General features: G+C 47.8%; 1 protein-coding gene across 9 annotated transcripts in view; it reads right to left on the minus strand.

Annotated features, from left to right (window-relative positions):
* Positions 1-22,774, minus strand: part of ARHGAP32 (Rho GTPase activating protein 32) — a 197,896-nt gene that overhangs the window by 87,148 nt on the left and 87,974 nt on the right. Inside the window, exon 1 of one of the 9 annotated variants that reach the window (XM_083162852.1) lies at positions 7,479-7,718. The exons of 5 other annotated variants lie outside the window; for them this stretch is intronic. In XM_083162852.1, the coding sequence (XP_083018978.1) occupies positions 7,479-7,555 (77 nt within the window). In that variant the 5' untranslated portion in view covers positions 7,556-7,718. Of the gene's footprint in view, positions 1-7,478; positions 7,719-22,774 lie in introns of those variants that run through there. 3 more of the 9 variants (XM_083162851.1, XM_083162853.1, XM_083162859.1) reach the window with 3 other exon arrangements.

Consider the following 22,774-nt stretch of genomic DNA (forward strand, 5'->3'; position numbering starts at 1 on the left):
ACATAAGAAATGTGCGTTACTGACAGCTTTTATGCGGCGTGCAGAACCCAGATATTGTAGGTAGATGAAGGCTGCAAAGGATTGTGGGTACACTGGTTAGAATCTGATTGAACACTATACATATGCATCTAGTTGTGAAGGTTATATGTGCCCTGTATGATGCTTGTCAGTGAGAAGAGGTTCCTGTATTACCATGCGGTATGTATAATGGGCGTCTGAGCGATGTGCATCACTGCACCATGCCTGGTTTAGTTGCTCCTCAGACAGCTGCTCGTTACATCAGGGTCAGGTAGTTGCATAGAAGAGCAGCATCTCCTGGGATGCAGATTAGATGTCACTCCACTGGCCTGACAGCAGCTACTTGGCCGGTGCTTTCAAGCAGGTGTGTACATGCATTGCGATCCCACCTCTGACTGGTAAATAGACCAGAGAGGAGAGAAGGGAGCGGTGCGAGGGAAACGCGCCGCTCAGCAAATTCCTGATGTAGAAGTGAGATGCTCAGACGACAGGAACAGGATCTGCAGTGTTAGGCTGCAGAGCAGGGGGTGGTTTAGGGCAGGGGGGTTCAGGGAGGGTTAGTGGGGGGTAGGAGGAAAGGCTAAGGTCACTCGGTTGGGATTCTCCGTATCGGGGTGCAAGGGTCTGTAGTTACACTGCCGGGATATCAGTTATACCCCAAGGAGGCACAAGAAATAGAGAAGCTGGCAGCCTTTCACCTTGGCACCCTGGATTAGCATCATACATGCCCTCAAATGGGAGAGCATTAATCCTATCCCACCAATAATGCTCCGAATAATAAGCCCGACCCAGCCTCTTACATACTGCAAACCCCTTCATTCATACAGTCTCACTAATATCCACCTTCATTTACCTGTTAGTGACAAATAAAACAAGACCCAACAGGTATGCTACATGATGCCGCAACCTCTGAGGTGTTTCATGTGAGATGTAATCACCTGCCTTGCCTAGGAAATCTGTACGTAGCAATGCATTGTTCAGGTCAGGAGCTGGGCCGCAGTCATTTACTATTCATACAACTGCAGTTTGTTATATCCAACATGTTACTCTGTATCCCCGTCACAATGCACAGACCCGTGTGCTAGCTGTGTTTAAGGCCCATGCCGTGCCTTGATTACCCTTTCAGGATAGTAGATAAACCTAATGTCTGCATAAGGATTTAGTAGGACCCTTTGTGCTTACTATACAGTACTCTAACACTAAATAACCCACACACACCACTGGTTACACCAGAGTCAGGAAGCATCATTGGTGATATCTGGTGATAGGAGCAATGTGAGAGGGGGGCACTGAGGGGTAAGGAGGAGTAATCTGGGCAGTGGGGTGTGATGGGGTAGAGATGAGTGGCAGTACCTGTAAGGTGTGAGCTGTGGGAACAGTGAGGTGTAGGGAGGAGTAATGTGGGCAGTGAGTTGTGATGGGGCAGTGAGCTGTAATAGCCAATTAGATGTGAGGGGGAAAGTGTGAGCTATGGAGAGCAGCGCAGTATGAGGAGAGCAGTGTGAGCTGAGGAGAGCAGTGTGAGCTATGGAGTGCAGCGCAGTATGAGAAGAGCAGTGTGAGCTATGGAGAGCAGCGCATTATGAGGAGAGCAGTGTGAGCTGAGGAGAGCAGTGTGAGCTATGGAGAGCAGCGCAGTATGAGAAGAGCAGTGTGAGCTATGGAGAGCAGCGCATTATGAGGAGAGCAGTGTGAGCTATGGAGAGCAGCGCATTATGAGGAGAGCAGTGTGAGCTATGGAGAGCAGCGCAGTATGAGGAGAGCAGTGTGAGCTATGGAGAACAGCGCAGTATGAGGAGAGCAGTGTGAGCTATGGAGAGCAGCGCAGTATGAGGAGAGCAGTGTGAGCTATGGAGAGCAGCGCAGTATGAGGAGAGCAGTGTGAGCTATGGAGATCAGCGCAGGATGAGGAGAGCAGTGTGAGCTATGGAGAGCAGCGCATGAGGAGGAGAGCAGCGCATGAGGAGGAGAGCAGCGCATGAGGAGGAGAGCAGCGCATGAGGAGGAGAGCAGCGCATTATGTGGAGAGCAGCGCATTATGTGGAGAGCAGCGCATTATGAGGAGAGCAGCATGAGCTGAGGAGAGCAGCGTGAGCTATGGAGAGCAGTAGGTGTTTTGTGATATTGTAGACATTGAGACTTGAGGGGGCAGTAAGCACTATACAAAACAGGACCTGCATGAGTCGCTGGTGACACTATACGTATGTACCTACTCCTGCTGGAGTAGGGCGTCTCTATAGGGAACATTACAGCAATCCCTTGTGTAGAGAAGAACAGTATATACATTACACACAGCGCCAACAAACATCAGGGGAAAGTTCTCCTTCATGACAGCAGTTTTACAGCATTAAGTAATAAGCATGAAGCTTTCAGCTGCCTTTGTTCTGCTGCATTGTACATGAGAGGCGCAGATTCCACAATCTCCTCCTCAAATTCTTTCTGTATGGTCTGAACAAGGCCGCATTGTTGGAGCTTGCAGTGATGCAGAGGCTGTAATTCATGCTGGGGACCAGCAGCGTCTGGAGACTGGGGTCTTCATTCTATATCAGTTTATACGGAATGACTGCCTCCATGGAAATCATGGGATACAACGCAACACAGCCTTAGTCAGGAGCCCCTTTAAACCCCTTGTCTGCCTTTCTACCCCATCACATGGAGCGATGCGTTATGTATCCCGCAGTGCTGCTTGGACAAATAGCCATTTACAGACAGGGCTCTACGTCAGTGACTCAGCCCAAGGTACAGTATGTGAATGCGGCCAGGCTCCGTGAGCATTGCACCAGTTCTAGGTAAATAGGGAGATTCATTTGCAGAACCTCTGACCAGTTTGTCTGTGGCGAGCGTCCATGTGCAAGAGAGCGCATGGTGGAGGGCAAGAGAGCACAGGGGCAGACTTCCGAGAAGGCAGACATGCATGAAATGAATGCTCAGACCCACAGCCACATAGAACATGTACTCCCACAGGACTGGTTGTTCTGCCTTCGGAAATCTGTACTCTCTGGAGCCATCTCAGCACAGGTAGGAAACCGCACACAGGCTCCTCTAGAGCAGTGATGGGGAACCCGGTCACTGCAGCTGTTGTTGAACCACACATCCCAGCATGCTCTGCAACAGTTTTGCTATTCTAAAACTGATGCAGGGCATGCTGGGATGTGTAGTTTAACAACAGCTAGAGTCCAAAGAGTCTATCACTAGATACATTCATAATGCTAGATGCAAGCAACAAGGATAATAATTTGCAATGAGGTTTATGTAGAATAGCAGCAGTACATAATTAAATGAATACGAATCTGCTATTGTTAAGCTCCATTGAAATTAATGTGGAAAGGAGAATGGGTGAAAGGCTACATGCCTAAGATAAGCAAGCAAGCCATGTTCCCTCTGGGTCACTTACAACACAGGACTCGTTTACTGTACAGACTTACCATTAACGAGTTTATAATTAATGAGATTTACATTTCTTGCAACACAACTCACACAGGTATTATTAACAGGGGTTGCAAGATTTCTAACAAAGCCAAACTATAGATCCCTATACAGCTATAGGTGTCCTCACAATTCCTGCGCTGCACAGAAACGGCGATACAAGCCAGGTGTCAGGGGGCTTATTCCACAACTTCTCATCTGTACAAAGCAGGACACCAATCACTGATCTGTGCAGAATAAAGAGCAGAACAGAAGCTGCTGGAAAACCTCACAGGAAATAAGGTTGTTGATCACCTGTATTAGTTATAACAGACCAGTGTCACACATGCCACAAAGCGCATGGTGCACACCACTATGAGGGTGGTAGATGTATAAAGCGGTGATAAGGAAGGAGATGTGATAAAGTGCCTGGTACTTTATCACTGGCCAATCAGCACCTAACTGTCCCTTTTTAAACCCAGCCTGTAAATTAACAGTCAGGAGCTGATTGGCCGGTGATAAAGTACCAGACACTTTATCACTTCTCCTCCCGCATCACTGCTTCATACATCTACCCCTACGTATCATAACACAGCAGGCGGCTGTCCACAGGCACAACAACTCCTGGGCGCTGGTATATCTACATCCTGAATACACACGTATACAAACACTGAGGCAGGTATGCGATAGTATTACATATTACTCAGCAGATCTATTATTGATAGCTGCAGGCTGCCATGTAAGTATTGGTACAACAAGGCCCCAACATGGGAGCTGCTAATCATAATATCAATCTCCAATAGGACTTTGTTATTCCACACGGCTGTCATTAGATAGCGCCTGATCGAGCAATTGAATAGTTGCTCTGTTCAGCCACCGGTGCCGCAGCGGGCCACATTTCTTATTTCAGCCTCCTGGGGTGGCGAGAAGATATATGCGTAAAGTTGGTGGTTTTGGCACCGTAACCGGTACTTTAAAAAGGGGTTAGGCGCTATTTGTCCAGGTACCTTCCCCCTGAGCACTTTATATTAGTATTAAACCATACTACAAAAGAGGCAGCCATCTTGGGCACATTACCATGGTTACAGCGGGTGAATACAAAATATGACAGAGTACAATAGGTCCACAACCAGCCAAAAACAACCAAATTGACAAAATATGCAGCTCCAGATTAACGGATGAAAAGGAGTAAACTGGATAAACCATCCCAGGCTGACGTCCTTTATGTCCATGTGGCAGATGAAGTTGCGTGGTTCTGAGCTCCGCAAAGTCAGCCTATGACTGAACATTAATGGCTACAACGATTTTGCACGATTTCAGGAGATTCAGACCTTTTGGGCCGATATATCATTTGTAAAGTGTGAAATCATTTGTGTTTTCCATGTAATCCGATGCGTGGTTCCCGTGAGTGTCAGATAGGAGCCCCTAGATCGCTCGTACTGCACTATTGATTTAACGGAATTGCATGGAATCAGACGGAGAAAGGAGAGCTTTTTTCCCATGCGATATATCGCAGGACGTTTGGCTGGCATTTCCAGTCCCCCTAGCCCCCTAATCCAGCCCATCAGATATAGTTCATGGTACAATTGTATGGTATAAGATCTATCTCATGCAACTTATCTTGGATTGATCAATCTTATGCAAAAATAACACCAAAGTACAAAATCGGATGGAACCACTCCCGGGAAGGTCCAGGGGGAGTTCAATGGAAATCACATCTGACTTCAGCGTCAGACATGTCCTTGTAGTGTATGGGACCCTTTACAGTCCAATCACCAGAAATGTCCTCAGACCACTATTACAAGGGCCAATCGTGGACAACAGGATGGAATCTGAGCCAGGCACATTTCTAGGCACGTTCAGTCCTGTCATATCACAGCAGCTGAGCAATACCGTATGCTCCTTACACCATGTGTTCTCCCTACAGCCCTAATCTCTGCGGCTAGTAGGTGTGGACACTTTCTGCATTTCCCCAAACATAAGTGTGCAACTCGCAATAAGGTCTTGTTCTGTGGGGGAGGGGGGGGGGGTGTCAGCAATCAACAACATCATTGTCATAATGAACTCTGAGCAAGAACATATTATACTGGTTATGTAAAAAGGTTCCTGCTCACATTGGATGGAACAACAATGCATGCTGGAGAGAAGGTGTTATTATCCCACAAGTCAACATTGGTGGTTCATTGCTGTTGGTACTGGAGCTTTGGGAGCAGCAAGATAAGAAGTGCTGGCTTAGACCCATCCAAAAACCACCACCCAAACTTATGGAAACTGGAGGTGGAATGTTTCTATACCATGCTGTGCGTGAAGGATCTCCCGGACCAGGCCACAAAGCAGTGACCTGAGCCAGACAGATACAGCACACACAGAGTAAAATGGACGGTCCTGTGCATGTGGTTAGTACTGTATAATAGTGTAATAGTGACAAGTCCATGGTGAACATCTGCTCAGCCACAGAAGGTAATGAAGGGCTGAGGGGATAAAAGGACTCTGCAAAGCACAGTTTGTTTCAGGGTCAGCACCAGGTCTGAAAGACACAGGGGGACTGCAGCTTTAAGACGAGGTGACCAATAGCTCTTCACCGACAAAGTCTGAACAGAGGTAGATAGAATGGTTGGCGTCCTCTAGTGACCCAGGGACCTCATGTATAAGGTGTTAAAGCTGCAGTATAGGCATACATTCAGTGTTATACCCCTGTACTGTCCATGTCACACCCATTATCTGCAGTATTATATACCCCTGTACTGTCCATGTCACACCCCAGTACCTACAGTGTTTTACCCTTGTACTGTCCATGTTACACCCCATTACCTGCAGTGTTATACCCTTGTACAGTCCATGTCACACCCCATTACCTGCAGTGTTATACCCCAGTACTGTCCATGTCACACCCAATTATCTGCAGTGTTATACCCCAGTACTGTCCATGTTACACCCCCATTACCTGCATGGTTATACTCTTGCACTGTCCATGTTACACACAAATTACCTGCAGTGTTATACCCCATGTGACACCCCAGTGCCTGCAGTGTTCTATCCGTATATTGTCCATGTCATACCCCATTTCCTGCAGTGTTCTACCCCTGTACTGTCCATGTCACACCCCAGTACCTTCAGTGTTCTACCCCTCTACTGTCAATGTCAAAACCCATTACCTGCAATGTTCTACCCCTGTACGGTCTATGTCACACCCCAGTACCTGCAATGTTCTACCCCTGTACTGTCCATGTCACACCCCAGCACCTGCAGTATTATTACACCTATACTGTCCATGCAACTCCTTAGTACCTGCAGTGTTCTACCCCTGTACTGTCCATGTCACACCCCATTACGTGCATTATTACACCTATACTGTCCATGTCACACCCACTTACCTGCAGCATCAAACCCCTACAATGGCCACGTGACACTCCGGTACCTGCAGTGTTCTACTCAACTAATACCCATGTGTCATACCCATCTAAAACCCACGTGACACACCTTACCTTTCCGTTATACCCTCTATAATACCAATATGCCCACATTACACTCCTGTACAATCAATATCATTACACTGTTGTACACCTGTGTGCTACATTTTAGAAATTCAATCTTGACAAAGCATATTGCTGCAATGCCCATGTCTGTAACATCTAGTACCAATACAGGGTGCACATAGTGTAGTAGGGACCTTCTAATATATGCTGCACTAACATCTGGCAAACATGCATTCCATTTTATACTTTCAAATGCCCAGGTCTAGCAGCCTTGGCACAATCAGTCTCATGCCCATTCCTGCCATATCCAGTCTCATACATGTACGCTTGTGCCCTGACAATGATACACCTTCCAGCATCACTATGCCAGTCCCTGTACGTCCCATCTTATTGGTGCCATCGTGGTGCAATGGGCACAGCGATAGCACTCTGACAGGGGGCATGAGGCTGGCAGATGTGCTGCAGAGCACAGACCCAACTGGGGGGAGGGCACCTGGGTTATTACAGCCCAGGCTACGTGCCCCAGCAGCTACCTGCCCCCACACACAGCAGCACAATGACCATGCCGCATACACTGACCTCTCCACATTGCTGCTGCTGCCTCCTGATGCCATCCTGCCCGCAAAGCCGGGATAGGTGTCCATCCCCCCCTCCATGCGGCTAGCGGGCCCCGGTCCTCCTCATTGCGTGGCCGGTAGAAGGTGTGCAGGCTGCGGCGTTCGGTCACGGTGTGTGAGGTCCCTGTACTGCTGCTCCTGTGCAGGCGGCAGAGGGAGGAGGAGAGCCAGTGTCAGAGGGGGGAGGAGGGGAAGGAGGAGAGGGAGGCCGCTCCGGCACATCCTTCTCCTATGTCACCTTCTGTAGCATCAGAGGATCCCCCTAGTGCTCACCCCGGCTATCAGCCACGGTATACTGCTGTCCTGCGCCCGCACAGGGATCAGCTCTTCCCAGCTGTAACCTGGATGCCAGGTCCTTTCTGCACTAGTCGCCTGCTCTACCTGCTGCTGGCTGCAATGCACAGGAGCAACACTCCGTTTCCGATACCCTGCTGTACACCGGCACTTACCGAACCCCTGCTGGGGCGCTGAGGTGCCTTGCACCGGCCCTTACCCACCCCCTGCTGAAACCGGCCCCCCTATTCACTAGCATAGGGATGGCCATCGACCATCAATGGTTCATGGCCGATGTTGAATCCTTTTGCCATCGATGGGGAAAAAACAGATTGTTTCCCCCCATCGATGGAACAGCAAAGACCCCCCCCCCCCGTGTTTTGAGTGGCCCCACAGGCCAATCAAACACAATGGATGACCATCGATATGTAAAAATATCGATGGTCATCCATCCATTGCATAGTTTAGCACTATCGATGGCCAGCTGCAGAATTGCCATCAATGGCAATCATCGATGGCAATGGCAACTATGGCCATCCCTACACCAGCACTTACCCACCCCTGCTATAAACCAGCCCCCTACCCTCCTTTGTACACCAGCATTTACCAATATCCCCCCCCCCCCCCCCCGCTATAGCTTAGCACTTACCCACCCACTGCTGTACACTGGCCCCCCACCCCGGCTATGCGCTGGTACTTACCCAACCTCTGCTATACCACTGGTACTTACCCACCCCCCCTGCAGCAGATCCTGTTCAGTGATGTAGTAGGCAAGTATGTGTTACACAAGGCAGAGGTCATAGCATCTGTAGTCAGACATGTCTGTTGCAACATACTCAGGGCTGGTGAGGACAATTCATGCATTCAAACAGGGCAAACCTGCACCCAACTCTGCGTACAGTGCAATATACTGTTCTGTGCATGCAGTGAGGAAACAAATCCAGCTGACTTGTACCCCTTTCACATCGCACAAATAACCCAGGTCCGACCTGGGTTGTTGCCGGGTTGGTGTGCAGAGGGAAAGGGCCTTTTGAAATTACCCGGGTCTAGTAACGCAGTATTCCAGCCTGGGTTAAAAGAATGGTAATCCCGGGTCGGACCTGGGTTGCTGTGCAGTGTGAAAGAGTAACCCGGGTTGAGCAACCCAGGTCCTGTTCACACTATAGGGAGGAGACCGCGTCAAGCACTGCCTTCTCCCCAGATGATGCACCACCATTCCGCTTGCCCGGGTCGCTGTGGGGGATAAACATGGCAAATGCCAGGTCGCTCCCTGGACAGACCCCGTGTGCAAATCCCAGATGTAACCCAACATTGGCGATGTGCAAGAGGTATTGTGTTCAGCCCCTTGTATACCCCTCAGTATGGGACAAAGCCTTGGCTCATTATACTCTTGCAGTTGAAGGCTACATTTAGATAAATAAGCAGAGTAGTATCTGATAAGTGCAGGCTTTGCCTTCGCCCAGGAGAGCCTTAGCATGCTAATTAACCCAGTTTAGATGCTAAGCAGTGATGGCCGCCGGCCCGATTCACATCACAACTCTCTAAAAGCATGTAGCACAACATAAGCACACACTGACAGACACACAACTGTGCACGCACACACACACTGACAGACACACAACTGTGCGCGCACACACACACTGACAGACACACAACTGTGCGCGCACACACACACACTCCTTTTCTCTACAGCAGTTATGAGCGTTAGTACAGTAAAATATACTGTATACCCTCCCTCCTCTCTAACTTCTTCAGATAATCGGCTCAGAGTCACCTTCGCTGTGATTAACACAATCCCTTCAGGACAGCAGCTCTGTTACGGGGACATTTAGAAGCACCAGGGGACCCTCTCAGCATCTATCTTGTATGGAAGCCAGAAAGGCCCCAGAATGGAGGCATTTCTCAGCTGCAGCATTCTACTCTGATGCTCTTAAATATATATGCACTGAATGCAAAAGCATCATGGACTGTAACCCCCGCTGACCTGTGTTTGCGTTCTCCTTTATTCCAGTAGGGCCAAGGGTCACAGGAACAGTCGGGTGTTTAGACCATAATGGTATGACAAAATTCAGCACAATACAAATAACATGCACAATGAAGGGAAGATTATTTAGTAGAGCATCTCAAATGCAAAAAACAGCTCTTGGGAATGCACCTGAATGTATAGGCTGTCACTGGTGCAGCAGAATGAAACCCCAGTCTGCTTTAACATTTTTAGATTATTAACACTTCTATTTTTGAAAGCATTCTTACTTTTCAGCATGTTTTCCACAACTGCCTAAAACTTTTGCACAGTACCAATATATACCTACATATCCTCCTATGTAATAGGTGAATACTGCTCCTCACCTTTATGTAGGAATCCAAGTGTTCCACGCCAGCAGCCGCTAGATAGCAATTAGAGTGTTGCTCAGTTCGGCCACGCACAGCCACTGATGCCGATATTACGGTTACATTGTTCTACCATGTTGACGGGCTTGTAATTAGCATATAAAATGATATTTAAGTAAGAATATGCAGGGTTCGCAAATATGCGCTGTAGCACACATTTTACTCCAAATGGCAGCCCAGGATTCAGTTTTAAAAACTGAGGGGGTCCTCAAGGTTGTAGCAATCCTGTGATATCTGGAGACGGCCGGCAGTGCTTTCGCCTTCTTATCTGCCATCAGGCATCTTAAAAAGGAGAGTAGGGACGAGGAGGATGTGGTGCACGGCCGCGTAGAGCAGCAGTAACCATGCAGCAGTGGCGCCAGGCCAGGAACTGGAGGAGCGGTAGCACCCGGCAAGACAAAGGAGGAGCAGCAGTGGGGCTGGGAAGGGATATGGAGGAGCAGCACCTAGCCACGTAGAGGGGGAGCAGCAGTGGCACCTAGCCTTGTAGAGGGAGAGCAGCAGTGGCGCCTGGCCGTGTAGAGGGGGAGGAGCAGCATCACCTGGCAGTGTAGAGGAACAGCGGCGCCCGGCTGGGAATTTGAGGAGCAGCGGCACCCCCACTATACATTCCACACATATCCACTCTCTTTCTTTTTCCATCCTCCTGACCCATGGCTAAACTGCTGGGTTACCGTATCATAAAGCACACCAGGAAACTTTGCATTCTGGTGGAATTAATGCCTATTTCTCTATAGATTGTAAGCAGGACCCTCATAACTGTGACTGTCTGTAAATACCCAGTTTGTTGTATCACTGTCTCCTATTGTCAAGCGCAATGGAATATGCTGCGCTATATAAGAACCTGTTAATAAATAGAGGGGGAGCAGCAGCGCCCTGCCGGGGAAAGGAGGAACAGTGGTGCTGGTAAATGGAGACCTCCTCTCCTCCCTTTTACACCTCTTGGAGCCCATTTGCTCACCATCTTGTGCTGCACCACCTCTCACTCACCTCCAACTTGCACCCGTCACCACACCACAGTCATCTCACCACACCACGTCACTCCATCGTCACCCCCCCCCCCACTCCATATCATTCTTTTTTTAACTCTTTCCCAGTCCCCTTTTAGTTATCCCCTTCCCTGTCACCCTTTTCTCTCCTGCTGTTCCTCCTCTTTCCTTTTCCCCTCTCCTATCCTTCGCTCTACCATGCTCTCTTCCTTCCTAGTTTCTCTAGCTCTTCTTTCTCCATGCTTCCCCTCTCTCTCTTTCTATTTCCTCTTTCACCCTCATTTTTGCTCAAGTCTCTCACACCCCCCCCCCCCCCCCCCCCATAATTGTGGTCACCATGACCACATTTAGTATGTCGGCATCATCATTATGTAAACAGTACAGGTATAGGGTCAGGCTGCAGTTAGTGTTTTTATAGTGTTACAGCGCTATGTCGACAAGAAGAAGGATTGCTTACAAAGAAGGAAATTAATATTTTATTTGAAAATTTCTCATCTTCCAAAACGACATAAATCTCTAACGAGCTCTCCGGCTAGACCTATAAAGTCTGGAATTAAATCTTTTATGAAGTAACGTTTCCCAGATAAGTACATTTCTATACTGTAGCATAATATCAAAGATTTGGCAGATGCTACGCTATGTGTGAGGGCAAATGCCGGATATTAGGACCACGCTTAGCACGGTGACATAACTGCGTGTCACTTTTCCTGCTCACAAGGACTAAGAAGCGGCCAGTCTTGTGCGCGGTGGCCAGTATCGCATTTGTACACATTTCGAATTGTGTAGATGTAGTTTAAAATCACATATAAAACATCATTTAATGTTTATGCTCCATATGTAGTTTGTTTATGGAGTATTGTAAATGAATGCACCCGGCATTGTAAATGAATGCAGATAAGAGAATAATCCATAGATTACACGCAAAGATTCATTGCCGATACTTTGATGATGCGGCAGTGAGCCAGGTGCACAGTGATGTCACAAATGGCCATTACAGGCCAGGGTGACAGGTAAGTCCTAAAGCCCTGTACACATGTATCGATTTTTCCAGATTTTCGATTCTATTTTGCTTATAGAAGCAAAATCAAATCGAATCCTAAATGAAAACGAATGGTTTTATGTCACTTTTGATCTACATTCAATTCGATGCGCACTCCCGTTTTCACAAAATTGAACAGAAAAATCTACTGTGCAGCAAAGGAAATATTGAATTCGATCTAGTAAATCGAATGTGTACAATGTACCCTGAATGTGTATCAAATTCGATATCTAATGCAAAAGTACAGAACTAATGCCAAATCGAATGGAAAGATCTAATGGAAAGATCAAATAGAAAATCGGATCTAACATTGAATCAAAAGCAAATCGATGTGTGTGTGTGTAAAGGGATTAAGTTAGGTAATCTGAACACATAGATAATACACGTCTACAGTAACTGAGGCTTAGGTGGGAGATAGAAAGGCTCATTATAAGGCATTAGGTATGAGCTGGTTACTAGGTTACATATCCATGTTCTGGCTATGTGTGTGTGTGTAGGTATACCATTTATGTGCATCCCATTGAGAGCTATCGTGGCATCTGAATGTGTGCGAGGTTTGGATCCCCCATACACTGGCTGCAGAGGCTGATGTCACAGCTTGTGCACCTAGCTGGGTGTCCTGACCAACACATCACTGGGATGATCGGTAAGCGCTTATACTCCCTGAATCAGCCACTCTATGTATGTTCCTGCACATTTTATGCAAATAATGTACAATAATTAAAACCATAACAGGATGATCTAGGTGGATTTTCCATTTACTCTAGGAAGTATATTATATGCAAATATTGTACCGATACGCTATGGAATGTAGGAGACTAATAGGAAGAGTTTCTACAATGGAAGGTGAATACTGTATTTAGAATATGTAAAATTTATGTTGTTCTAGGTGACATATGTCAGTCAGGTAAGAGCAGTAAGAGAAAGATGACGAGCATCAAAGACATATAATGATTACCCCTTTGGGATTGAGGGCTTATAGAACATCAGATGTATGTATGGGGGGGGGGGGGGGGGGGGGGAAATCACATAATACATATCTATACTACGCACCTGCACATAATAACTTTTTAGAATGGAGCATGCCTGTTATTGCGACAGAATCAGACCGGGAGACAGACACTTTTCTCTTGTGGGTGCAAGAACAATTAACAGCCTCTTCTGATTGGCTGATGGAATAGTGATCCTCCCACTGACAGCAAGTCGTTACTGTGGAAGCTGTTAAATAAAGGCGCAGCCATCTACTTGCATTGCTTAGATGATCATTGCAAGTGGTCTGTGGCAGGAAAAACATTCACATTTGATTTTTAAAAGGAAACAAACATGGATATTTCCATTAACACGATGTTGCTGCTCTGTATATATTCAGTACAGTATTATAGTGACTACAAACAGGGTGATGTGACTGTGTGATCTCTATACCTCTGTTACCTCTAGCAACCACAAGCATCTGAGCTGGACCTTGTGATGCATCTGACTCCCACACACTGGATTGAATCCGTCCTTTCTTGCCCACATCTTACACCGGAGGCTTTGAAGTAAAATGTGTCCAACTGTACAGTACACGGGTCATGGGATCTATAGAAAGTAATACGGTGCATCAAGGGAATTCTGGCAAGCAGATCGAGAGAAGTGACACTATGCATTTATTGCGGGCACACACACACACACACACACACACACACAATATATATAGGCTGTAATTGACTAAATACCCTCAAGTTAAAGTAGAAAGTCTGCGGTTAAAGCACATATTGTTTGTTTCATTTCAAACCCATTGTGAAAGTGTATAGAGCCCAAAATATGAGAAATATATATCACAGCTGTGATATATATATATATATTCTCATTATCTATCAATTATCTGAACAGCTTCATCATTTCCTTCTTTACCTCAGTAAATTATGTAAAACAGGTTTTCTTGAGCACAGATTTGATGTTAGGGAAAAGAAAGAAGTGACACAGTTCTAGCTCTGACTATTATGGAGAGTCTTCTAGCACTGCAATCGGTTTCTCAGACAAAAACTGCATCACAGAGAGAGCTGTGTGGGCTGGGGCATCAGAGATGTTCACCCTTTCCGACATCATCACGACATCACTTAAATCACGTATGCCACTCAAACACGCACGTGACATACAACCCGTCCTGTAAGTCTTGGTAAGCATACAGAAAGATTTGTTGGGTGTTTTGTCCACTTTAACAATAAGTTAACACATGGTTCTCCCCCCCACTGCATTTTATCTCCTGCAGTACAGTCTCGTTATTTGATAGCCACACCTCGTTATATAAATAAGGACAATAAAACTTGTGCTGAATTGCTGAAATGACAGCACAACTGCTATAGAAATAGAATCACCATAAGACATACACATGGAGTCATGAGGGATTGTGGGCGAGTAAAAACATCATCAGCATCCTGTCACAATAGTCCCGGCACTGGTGACACAGTATAACCACATTTGCATATTCTATGTTCCTGCTTATTTAACCACATCGCTGCCAAGCATACGGACGTTTTGTAGAGCTTCAAAGGTTGTGTGTAGTGGGAAGCTGAGTGAGCAGGATGAACAGCCAGATCCGGGTGCAGGAACAGAGGACACTAGCCTCAGGTGTTGCTCACACCAGAGCCTGCAGATTACACTCAGACTGCACCAATAACCTGGGTCTACGTGAAGTCTAAAGGCACCAAAATGAATAACCCATATCAACCAACCCAGCAATTCAACAAGGGTTATAAGAAAAGTTAAACCCAAGTTGCCCTATGTATAATAAATTACCCGGGTTAAGTGTGAAAGGGTCGGTCCGGGGATTTTGATCCCAGCTTAGCGATGTGAAAGCAGTATTGAATGCAGCTACTACCAGGAGCCTTTATTTCATGTCACCCTGCTGGACTGTAATCTCTAATAAGCAGGGTCAGAGGCGTAACTCTGGGAGGCAATGGAGTCATCTGCTGCTGGGTTTCTACTACCAAGGGGGCACCTCTACTCCCCTGCGAGTTTGAATCAGTTAATTAAAAGCCATCAATCTCACTTCTGTGGCTGACTTCCGCTCCTAACATAATTATTGCAAGTGTCACCCTGTATTAGAACCCATTGCATGTCTTACTGGAGACAGACACCTTACTGATTGAGCTATTGGGGGGCACCAATATTTTTCTTGCCTCTGGGCAACTGGAAAGAACTTACACCACTGAGCAGGGTTCTCTTCTCTCACATATACCATCTGTATTATCTCCTCCCCACTGTGAGGTGACAGTGACCATGAATATATAATGTTGACATGAGCATGGTTCAAATTGTCAACAGACACCAACCTCACACTGTCAACACGTTCACAATGTAGACACCTGAGATGATGATGTGTGGTGCCGCCAGGGCAGGTTAGCAGAAGTAGGGGAGAACTACTAACTGGAACATCGCTCCTTAGAGTGCTATGCTGGAAATGATACATTGTAAAGCGCAACATAATCTGCTGCGCTATATAAGAAACTGTAAATAAATAAATGATCCCCATGTGACCGCCAGGAATAGGTAATACACCGAAAGACCACCAGCGTATATTTGCCGACAGCTCATCGTGTCGTCACGAAGGTTAACGGAAGTCTCTATTTAGTTAGTATGTGTACTGAGGGAACGCTTACTCACATTGCACCCGCTTACTGCTCTGTAGAGGAATGACAATGGCTGGGCAGTGAAATGCAGAAACAGCAAATATTAGCCAGGTGTCTAAGTAGCTGTGTGTGGGATATCAGGATACAACTGGAAGGGAGTAGGGAGTAACCATCAGTGCTCTCTGCATTTGCAATCCATTTCTTTGGGTCGACAGGCAAAAAGACTGGCATGGGTAAAATGCCAACACAAAGTCAGGATGAGGTTTTTTTATTATTATTTTTAAAAATCTTTTTAATACTGTACCACCCACGTGGACTATGTGGATGCAGACATAATCCCGGCATTCAAAATCCAGACACTTTCTCCCTCTATGGGTGTCCACGACACCCATAGAGGAAGAATTAATTAGTGGCACCGGGCCCGCTGCGTGGCGAGCCCGCAAGGGAGGCGATCCACGTCCCTCCCTTGTCGGGATTCCGGCATAGGGATTTTGAACGCCGGGATTTTGTATCAAACCCAGACTATGACTTTTACTGTGAATAGTGAAGTGTGCTGAGCACAGTGGGGTGAGACACCTAGCCAGAGTCATGTCTATGGATGCAGTACATTCACTGGTGATCCACATACTCCGATGTTTTTAAATAATTCATATCAACCTTGTCATGTGTTGACAGTTTCCTAGTCAACATTTTACTTATGCGTGTTGACCTAATGAAGCACACAGGTGGTTCCAGCCCAGGTGCCCACATTACTGATCCCTGTTTGTATACAGAAGACAGCTCAGCTCCAGTGACTCATTCGCTTTCCTCAGACTGGGAGAATCCCGGGGAGACAGCATCATTTGCTATTGTACAAATTACACCTCCACATACTAATTTTCAGTCCAATTTACCTCTATTAAGTGAGAGCAGCAATTATTCTGTGCACAACAGGGTGTAGCAGGCCGACTAGCACAGTATTACACCAGAGGTGGAGCCATTAAATGGCCTTTGCTGCATTATACACTTGTATTCCCATTAATCATATGATAAAGTAATGCTTAGCAATGTGTTAATCATTTAAATAAAGTTATTTCTCATATTTTACCAAGACAAAAGATCACTGCAGCCAATGTCTGAGAAAGTATGGAAGGTAGAGCAGTGGCGGGATAAACGCCACACGCCCCCTGCCCAGACCCAGCAGCGCCACATGCCCTCTGCCCAGACCCAGCAGCGCCACACGCCCCCTGCCCAGACCCAGCAGCGCCACAAGCCCCCTGCCCAGACCCAGCAGCGCCACACGCCCCCTGCCCAGACCCAGCAGCGCCACACGCCCCCTGCAGAAGTAAAAGGAGGTGGTAGTCCTGCAGTTGAAGCCCTGTCATAAGTTTATGGAGTGAGTACTGGGCAGATAACCTTAATCCAGCCCTGCCTAGAAGAGGAAGACGACTACAATGATAGCAGTTCAGTGTGGCAGCCTTTTCTGATTGGCTGCTGCGGGCTCTAGCTGAAGTCAGTGTATGCCCAGATACTTGTCTCTTCATTTCCACTGGCACTACTGCAGAAAGAAGACCCCGTCACATTATATAGTAAACAGCAGATGCTGGAATCTATTTATGCCGTTATTTCTGGCATTGCGCTGTGGCCCTAGGCTATAGTGAACGTAAGCACATACATCTATGCCTGATGGCTATAGTGAACGTAAGCACATACATCTATGCCTAATGCTGAAATACTACTATGTAGGAGTTACGTATGACATAACATACACACGTTTGTGCTAAGATGTCAGAGCACAAAATGATGTGTCCAATGAGCCCTATGCTCACCCCAATAATGTAAGAGAGGGTGTAAGATATCCAGTTATCAGGCTGCTCAGCTAATTGAGGAACAAATAAAACTAACCTTACATTGTGCCTAACTATCAAGCATCATCCACATCAATCCCTAACCAGAGGAGCTTACACTCTATATCCACCAACGCAAACATTTGGGATTGTTTCTTGTGTAGCCAATTAGGGATTCATGCCAACATAAACTACGTGTGTCTCATAGAAGTACAATAAGAGCAAATAAATACAATAAAATAAAAATATGAAAAAGAAAGAATCCCAATTACTGGTGACACATGGAAGCTTCTCTCAGCGAGATGTCATCGGGTTCTACATGGACACATACCGTGTAGCCATTGTGACAAAGGGCCATCACTGAGAGGATAGCTGTACATAGTGGTGAAAAGTCATCATTTTATAAGTGACACTTATGGCAAGAAATAGGGCTCCTATAGTCCACTGCATCTGTTTCCCTGCATAGAAACATAGAATTTGATGGCAGATAAGAACCACTTGGCCCATCTAGTCTGCCCCTTTTTTAAACATGTTACCTCAAACCATATTTGATCCTTATTTTTGGAAGGATATCAATATGCCCATCCCAAACATGTTTAAATTGTACCACTGTATTTGCGTCTACCACCTCTGATGGTAGGCTATTCCACTTATCTACTACTCTTTCTGTGAAGTAATTCATCCTCACATTTCCCCTGAATCTTCCTCCCTCTAGTTTCAGTGCATGTCCTCGTGTTCTGTTGCTCCTCTTCCTGTGAAGAATGTCTCCCACCTGTACCTTGTTAAAGCCCTTGATATATTTGAAAGTTTCTATCATGTCCCCCCTTTCCCATCTCTGCTCTAAAGTATACATATTAAGATCTTTTAGTCTTTTTCATGGTACGTTTTGTGATGTAGGCCATGCACCATTTTAGTTGCTCTTCTTTGTACAGTCTATAATGTATTTATATCCTTCTGGAGATATGGCCTCCAGAACTGAACACAGTACTCTAGATGAGGTCGTACCAATGACCTATACAGTGGCATTATTACTTCTTTCTTTCTACTGCTGATACCTCTCCCTATGCAACCAAGCATCTGACTTGCCTTCTTCATTGCTTTGTTACATTGCCTACCTGCCTTTAAGTCCCCTGAAATAGTGACACCTAGATCCCTCTCTTTCTCAGTAGTTTCCATTATAGTGCCATCTCATATATTTAGCCAGATCTGTCACTCAACCCCTGTGTAGAACGTTCCTGTGTAGAACAGTTTCATGTGTATAACCTTCCACCCCCTTGACATCACCTCCCCCCCGCCCAGCCAGGGCTACAGTACACGCCCACCATCCACCATTACTCCACAGCCACCATCCACCATTACTCCTGCACATCCCTACCCTCTGCCAGGACCCCCGCGACCCCCCCTCCTGCAAATCGCGGGACCCCCGCGAACTCCCCTCCCGCGAATCGCAGGCCCCCCCCTCCCGCGAATCGCAGGACCCCCGCTACCCCCCCTCCCGCGAATCGCGGGACCCCCGCGACCCCCACTCCCGCGAATCGCGGGACCCCCGCGAATCGCGGGACCCCCGCGACCCCCCCCTCCCGCAATTCGCGGGACCCCGCGACCCCCCCTCCCGCGAGTCACGGGACCCCCGCGACCCCCCCTCCCGCGATTCGCGGGACCCCCGCGACCCCCCCCCCCGCGATTCGCGGGACCCCCGCGACCCCCCCCTCCCGCGATTCGCGGGACCCCCGCGACCCCCCCTCCCGCGATTCACGGCACCCCCCGTAGCGCCCCCCTCCCGCGATTTGCGGGCCCCTGCACCACCCCCCTGCGCCCACCCTCCCTTGATTCACACCCCCCTCATGCAATTCACGGCAACCCCCCACACCCCCTCTCCTGCGATTCATGACCCCTCCCGTGGTTCACGGACCCCCGCACCACCCCCCCTTGACTCACGGCACCCCACGCGCCCCTCCCGCAATTCACGGACCGCCGCAACCCCCCCTCCCGCAATTCACTAACCCCGACAACCCCCATCCCGCAATCTGCGGACCCCCCTTCCCACGATTCAAGCGCCCCCGCCCACGATTTGCGGGCCCCCTCCCGCTAACCGCGGATCCCCGCACACCACCCCCCTTCCAGCAATTCCACCCCCCAGCGGACCACCGCGACCCCGCTCCCGCATTTCACGTACCCTCCGTGACAATGGGGGATCCTGTACCACCACAAGCAGGCACCACCCCTAGGTGGGAAATCCGGCCCTGGTTGCCGCACTGCAGGTTTCCCCACTGCCCTTTGCCCCAGCGCCACAACTTTTATCAATGTCTTGCCCACATACCACTATTATACAGCCTCCTGCTCTCATGCACACTCACTCCCTCCCAGTGGGAGGAGACGCTCACCCACTGCCGGGAGCTGCATACTGTCCACCACCCTCCTCCAGTTCTAGGGATGCCCATCGACCATCAATGATTTCAAATAATCGATGGTTTATGGCCGATGTTGAATACTTTTGCCATCAATGTGGGAGGACAAGATGGTTTCCCTACAACGATGGCAAAGGAGAACCGATCAAGTTTCAAATTTTTTTTAGCCCACCAAGTTCTAATTGACCCACGGCCTATTCAGTCAGATATAATGGATGACCATCGATAGCTACAACAATCGATGGTTATCCAAGTAATATGTTACTACTATCGATGGCAGGGTGCAAAATCGCCATCAATGCCAGCCATCGATGGTGTCTGCACCAATGCCTATCCCTACTCCGCAACAGCCAAAAACCTTTATTACCCCTCATCCCCACACACCTCTATCACTGCCCTGCCTCCTGTTCTCCTGCCCCGTAACTTCCGCCAGTGGAGACCCGCTCACCCTGTGTTGCCCACATTCCCCTATCATGCTTTACCGCCCAGCCTCCTACTCTCATGCACCCTAACTCCCACCCAGTTGGAGGAGACACTGACTCCTGTACTTTTGTGCTGCCACGCTGGACCCTCACCCACTGGCAGAAGCTGCACAGTGTCCACCACCCTCTTTTGTCCCCCGTATGCCCACACACCCCTATCACTACCCAGCTTCCTGCTCTCCTGAACCGTAACTTACACCACTGGGTAATCGCTGACGCTGTGTTGCCCACATACCCCTATTATGCCTCATATCCCAGCCTCCTGCTCTCATGCACCCTAACTCCCACCCAGTAGGAGGAGACACTGACTCAGGGCCACCGTCCGGTACTCCTGTGCTGCCACGCTGGACCCTCACCCACTGCCAGAAGCTGCAATACAGGGCATCTTTCATACAATTCTAACCATATTTCTCACAATACAAATGTTCACAAATTAAGGGGCGTAGCCCCTTATGACGGTGTGAAGAGCGCCCGTAGGGCGCGATGAATCACCTAGTTTATACTATATGTGGTCTTTAGATTTCTGAGACCCAAGTGCATGATTTTGCATTTTTTTTTACATTAAACTGTAGTTGCCATGCATATGAAAGCTGTCCATCATCACCAGCTGTGAGCAATCCTGAGCAGTATTCAGCATGCATGTCAGCACCCTACAGTGTATTACCGAATGTGACAGTGATACTCTCCTGTATGGGAGTGTTACATATAAGTGCAGGCATTAATAGTCTATGAAGACTGATGCTGGGCAGACTTCCAGTGAACAACAGCGTTCAGTACACAAAAGTTGATGACACCTGGACTCATGTCTTACAAAAACTTTGGTCGGCTCTCCCCTCTGACGCAATGTCCAGTCTGCCTGTGGAAAGGATCAGCAATGACACCTAGATTTAATTACATATGTGGAAACCTTGGAATATGTAACTAAGGGCCTGCGTATAGTCGCAGTTTAGAGCTGTTCGCCTGCCTTGCCCCCCATCGCCACAGAATACCCTCTCTAGCATGGCTGAGGATGTGTACTTGAACATAAACGCACATGCGCAAACCCTAAACCTCAAGGGAAGGGGCCAAATTCGCCAAAAATGAGCCGTTCTGAATCAGCCCCCTAAAGTGTATCTGCAGCTACTTGCAAGACACATATAAGTGGAAGTTATATTCTCCAATTATCACATCAAAGAGACTCAACTGCCTCCAAGCCGTGTGCTCTATTTGTTATATAGTGGCAGTCGCACTCTGAATACTGAAATGCCATATATTTTCATCAGCAGAAGCTGCTTGTGCATCTTATTCACAACATTTTGCAAATAGGACGCTATTTAATGGAAAAGGTCACAAAAAAGATGCCCAGCACTACAGAGTCCCATGGAGCTTGGGTGTTATGCATAATGTGACTTGTATGGCATGAAGGATAGATGTATGTGGACACATCTGTACTTGCACCTCACAAGTGTGTTTTAGCTTTGCACAAGCAGGCATGACAGGGGTGAAAGCCACACATGCACACCAACAGCTGTGAGTACACACTGATGGCAAGATCAGGGGTGTATGCGGAATACCGCAGCGCAAACCCTGCAAATTACACCACTTCCCATTCCCTTTGGGTCATGTATCGAACACGGTCAGCTCCATAGTGCTCACTGCAGCACCGAGGGTGAATTGTGAGCAGCAGGATATGTGACCGCCTCTTCACTTTTACTATTACAGTTTTAACAAATGGCCTCGCCAGTCCACAAGTACATAGGTTAGAAACAAATGTCTTAATGTGTTATATTTCCACCTAAAAGCAGCTGCAATGTTAGTGCAAATATAACTGGGAATCAGCTGATCAGATGAGACACACACTCCCCAAGTGACGATGAGACACTGTCTGCGTATTACTGTAGTATAGGAGATTGATTACCATGTGTGAGAGCTGATCTTACAGCACTTTATGAAATAGACAGGTTGGGATCATTAGGTCGACATGGGAAAATGTCCACATGGGTGTAGGTTGACATGGGAAAAGGTCAAAAGGTCATTAGTTTGACAGGTCGTTCATTCAATGGATTCAGTATTGAATCCCGGCGGTCAGGCTCCCGGCGTTGAGAATCCCGACAGCCGAAATGCCGACAAGGGGGGACGTGGATCGCCCCCCCTTGCGGGCTCGCTGCGCTCGCCACGCAGCGGGCCCGGTGCCTCGCTACGCTCGGCACACTAATTTATTCTCCCTCCAGGGGTGCCGTGGACACCCACGGAGGGAGAA

Source organism: Crinia signifera, chromosome 19 (genome assembly GCF_055691185.1).
Source record: "Crinia signifera chromosome 19, ASM5569118v1, whole genome shotgun sequence".
Taxonomy (NCBI): domain Eukaryota; kingdom Metazoa; phylum Chordata; class Amphibia; order Anura; family Myobatrachidae; genus Crinia; species Crinia signifera.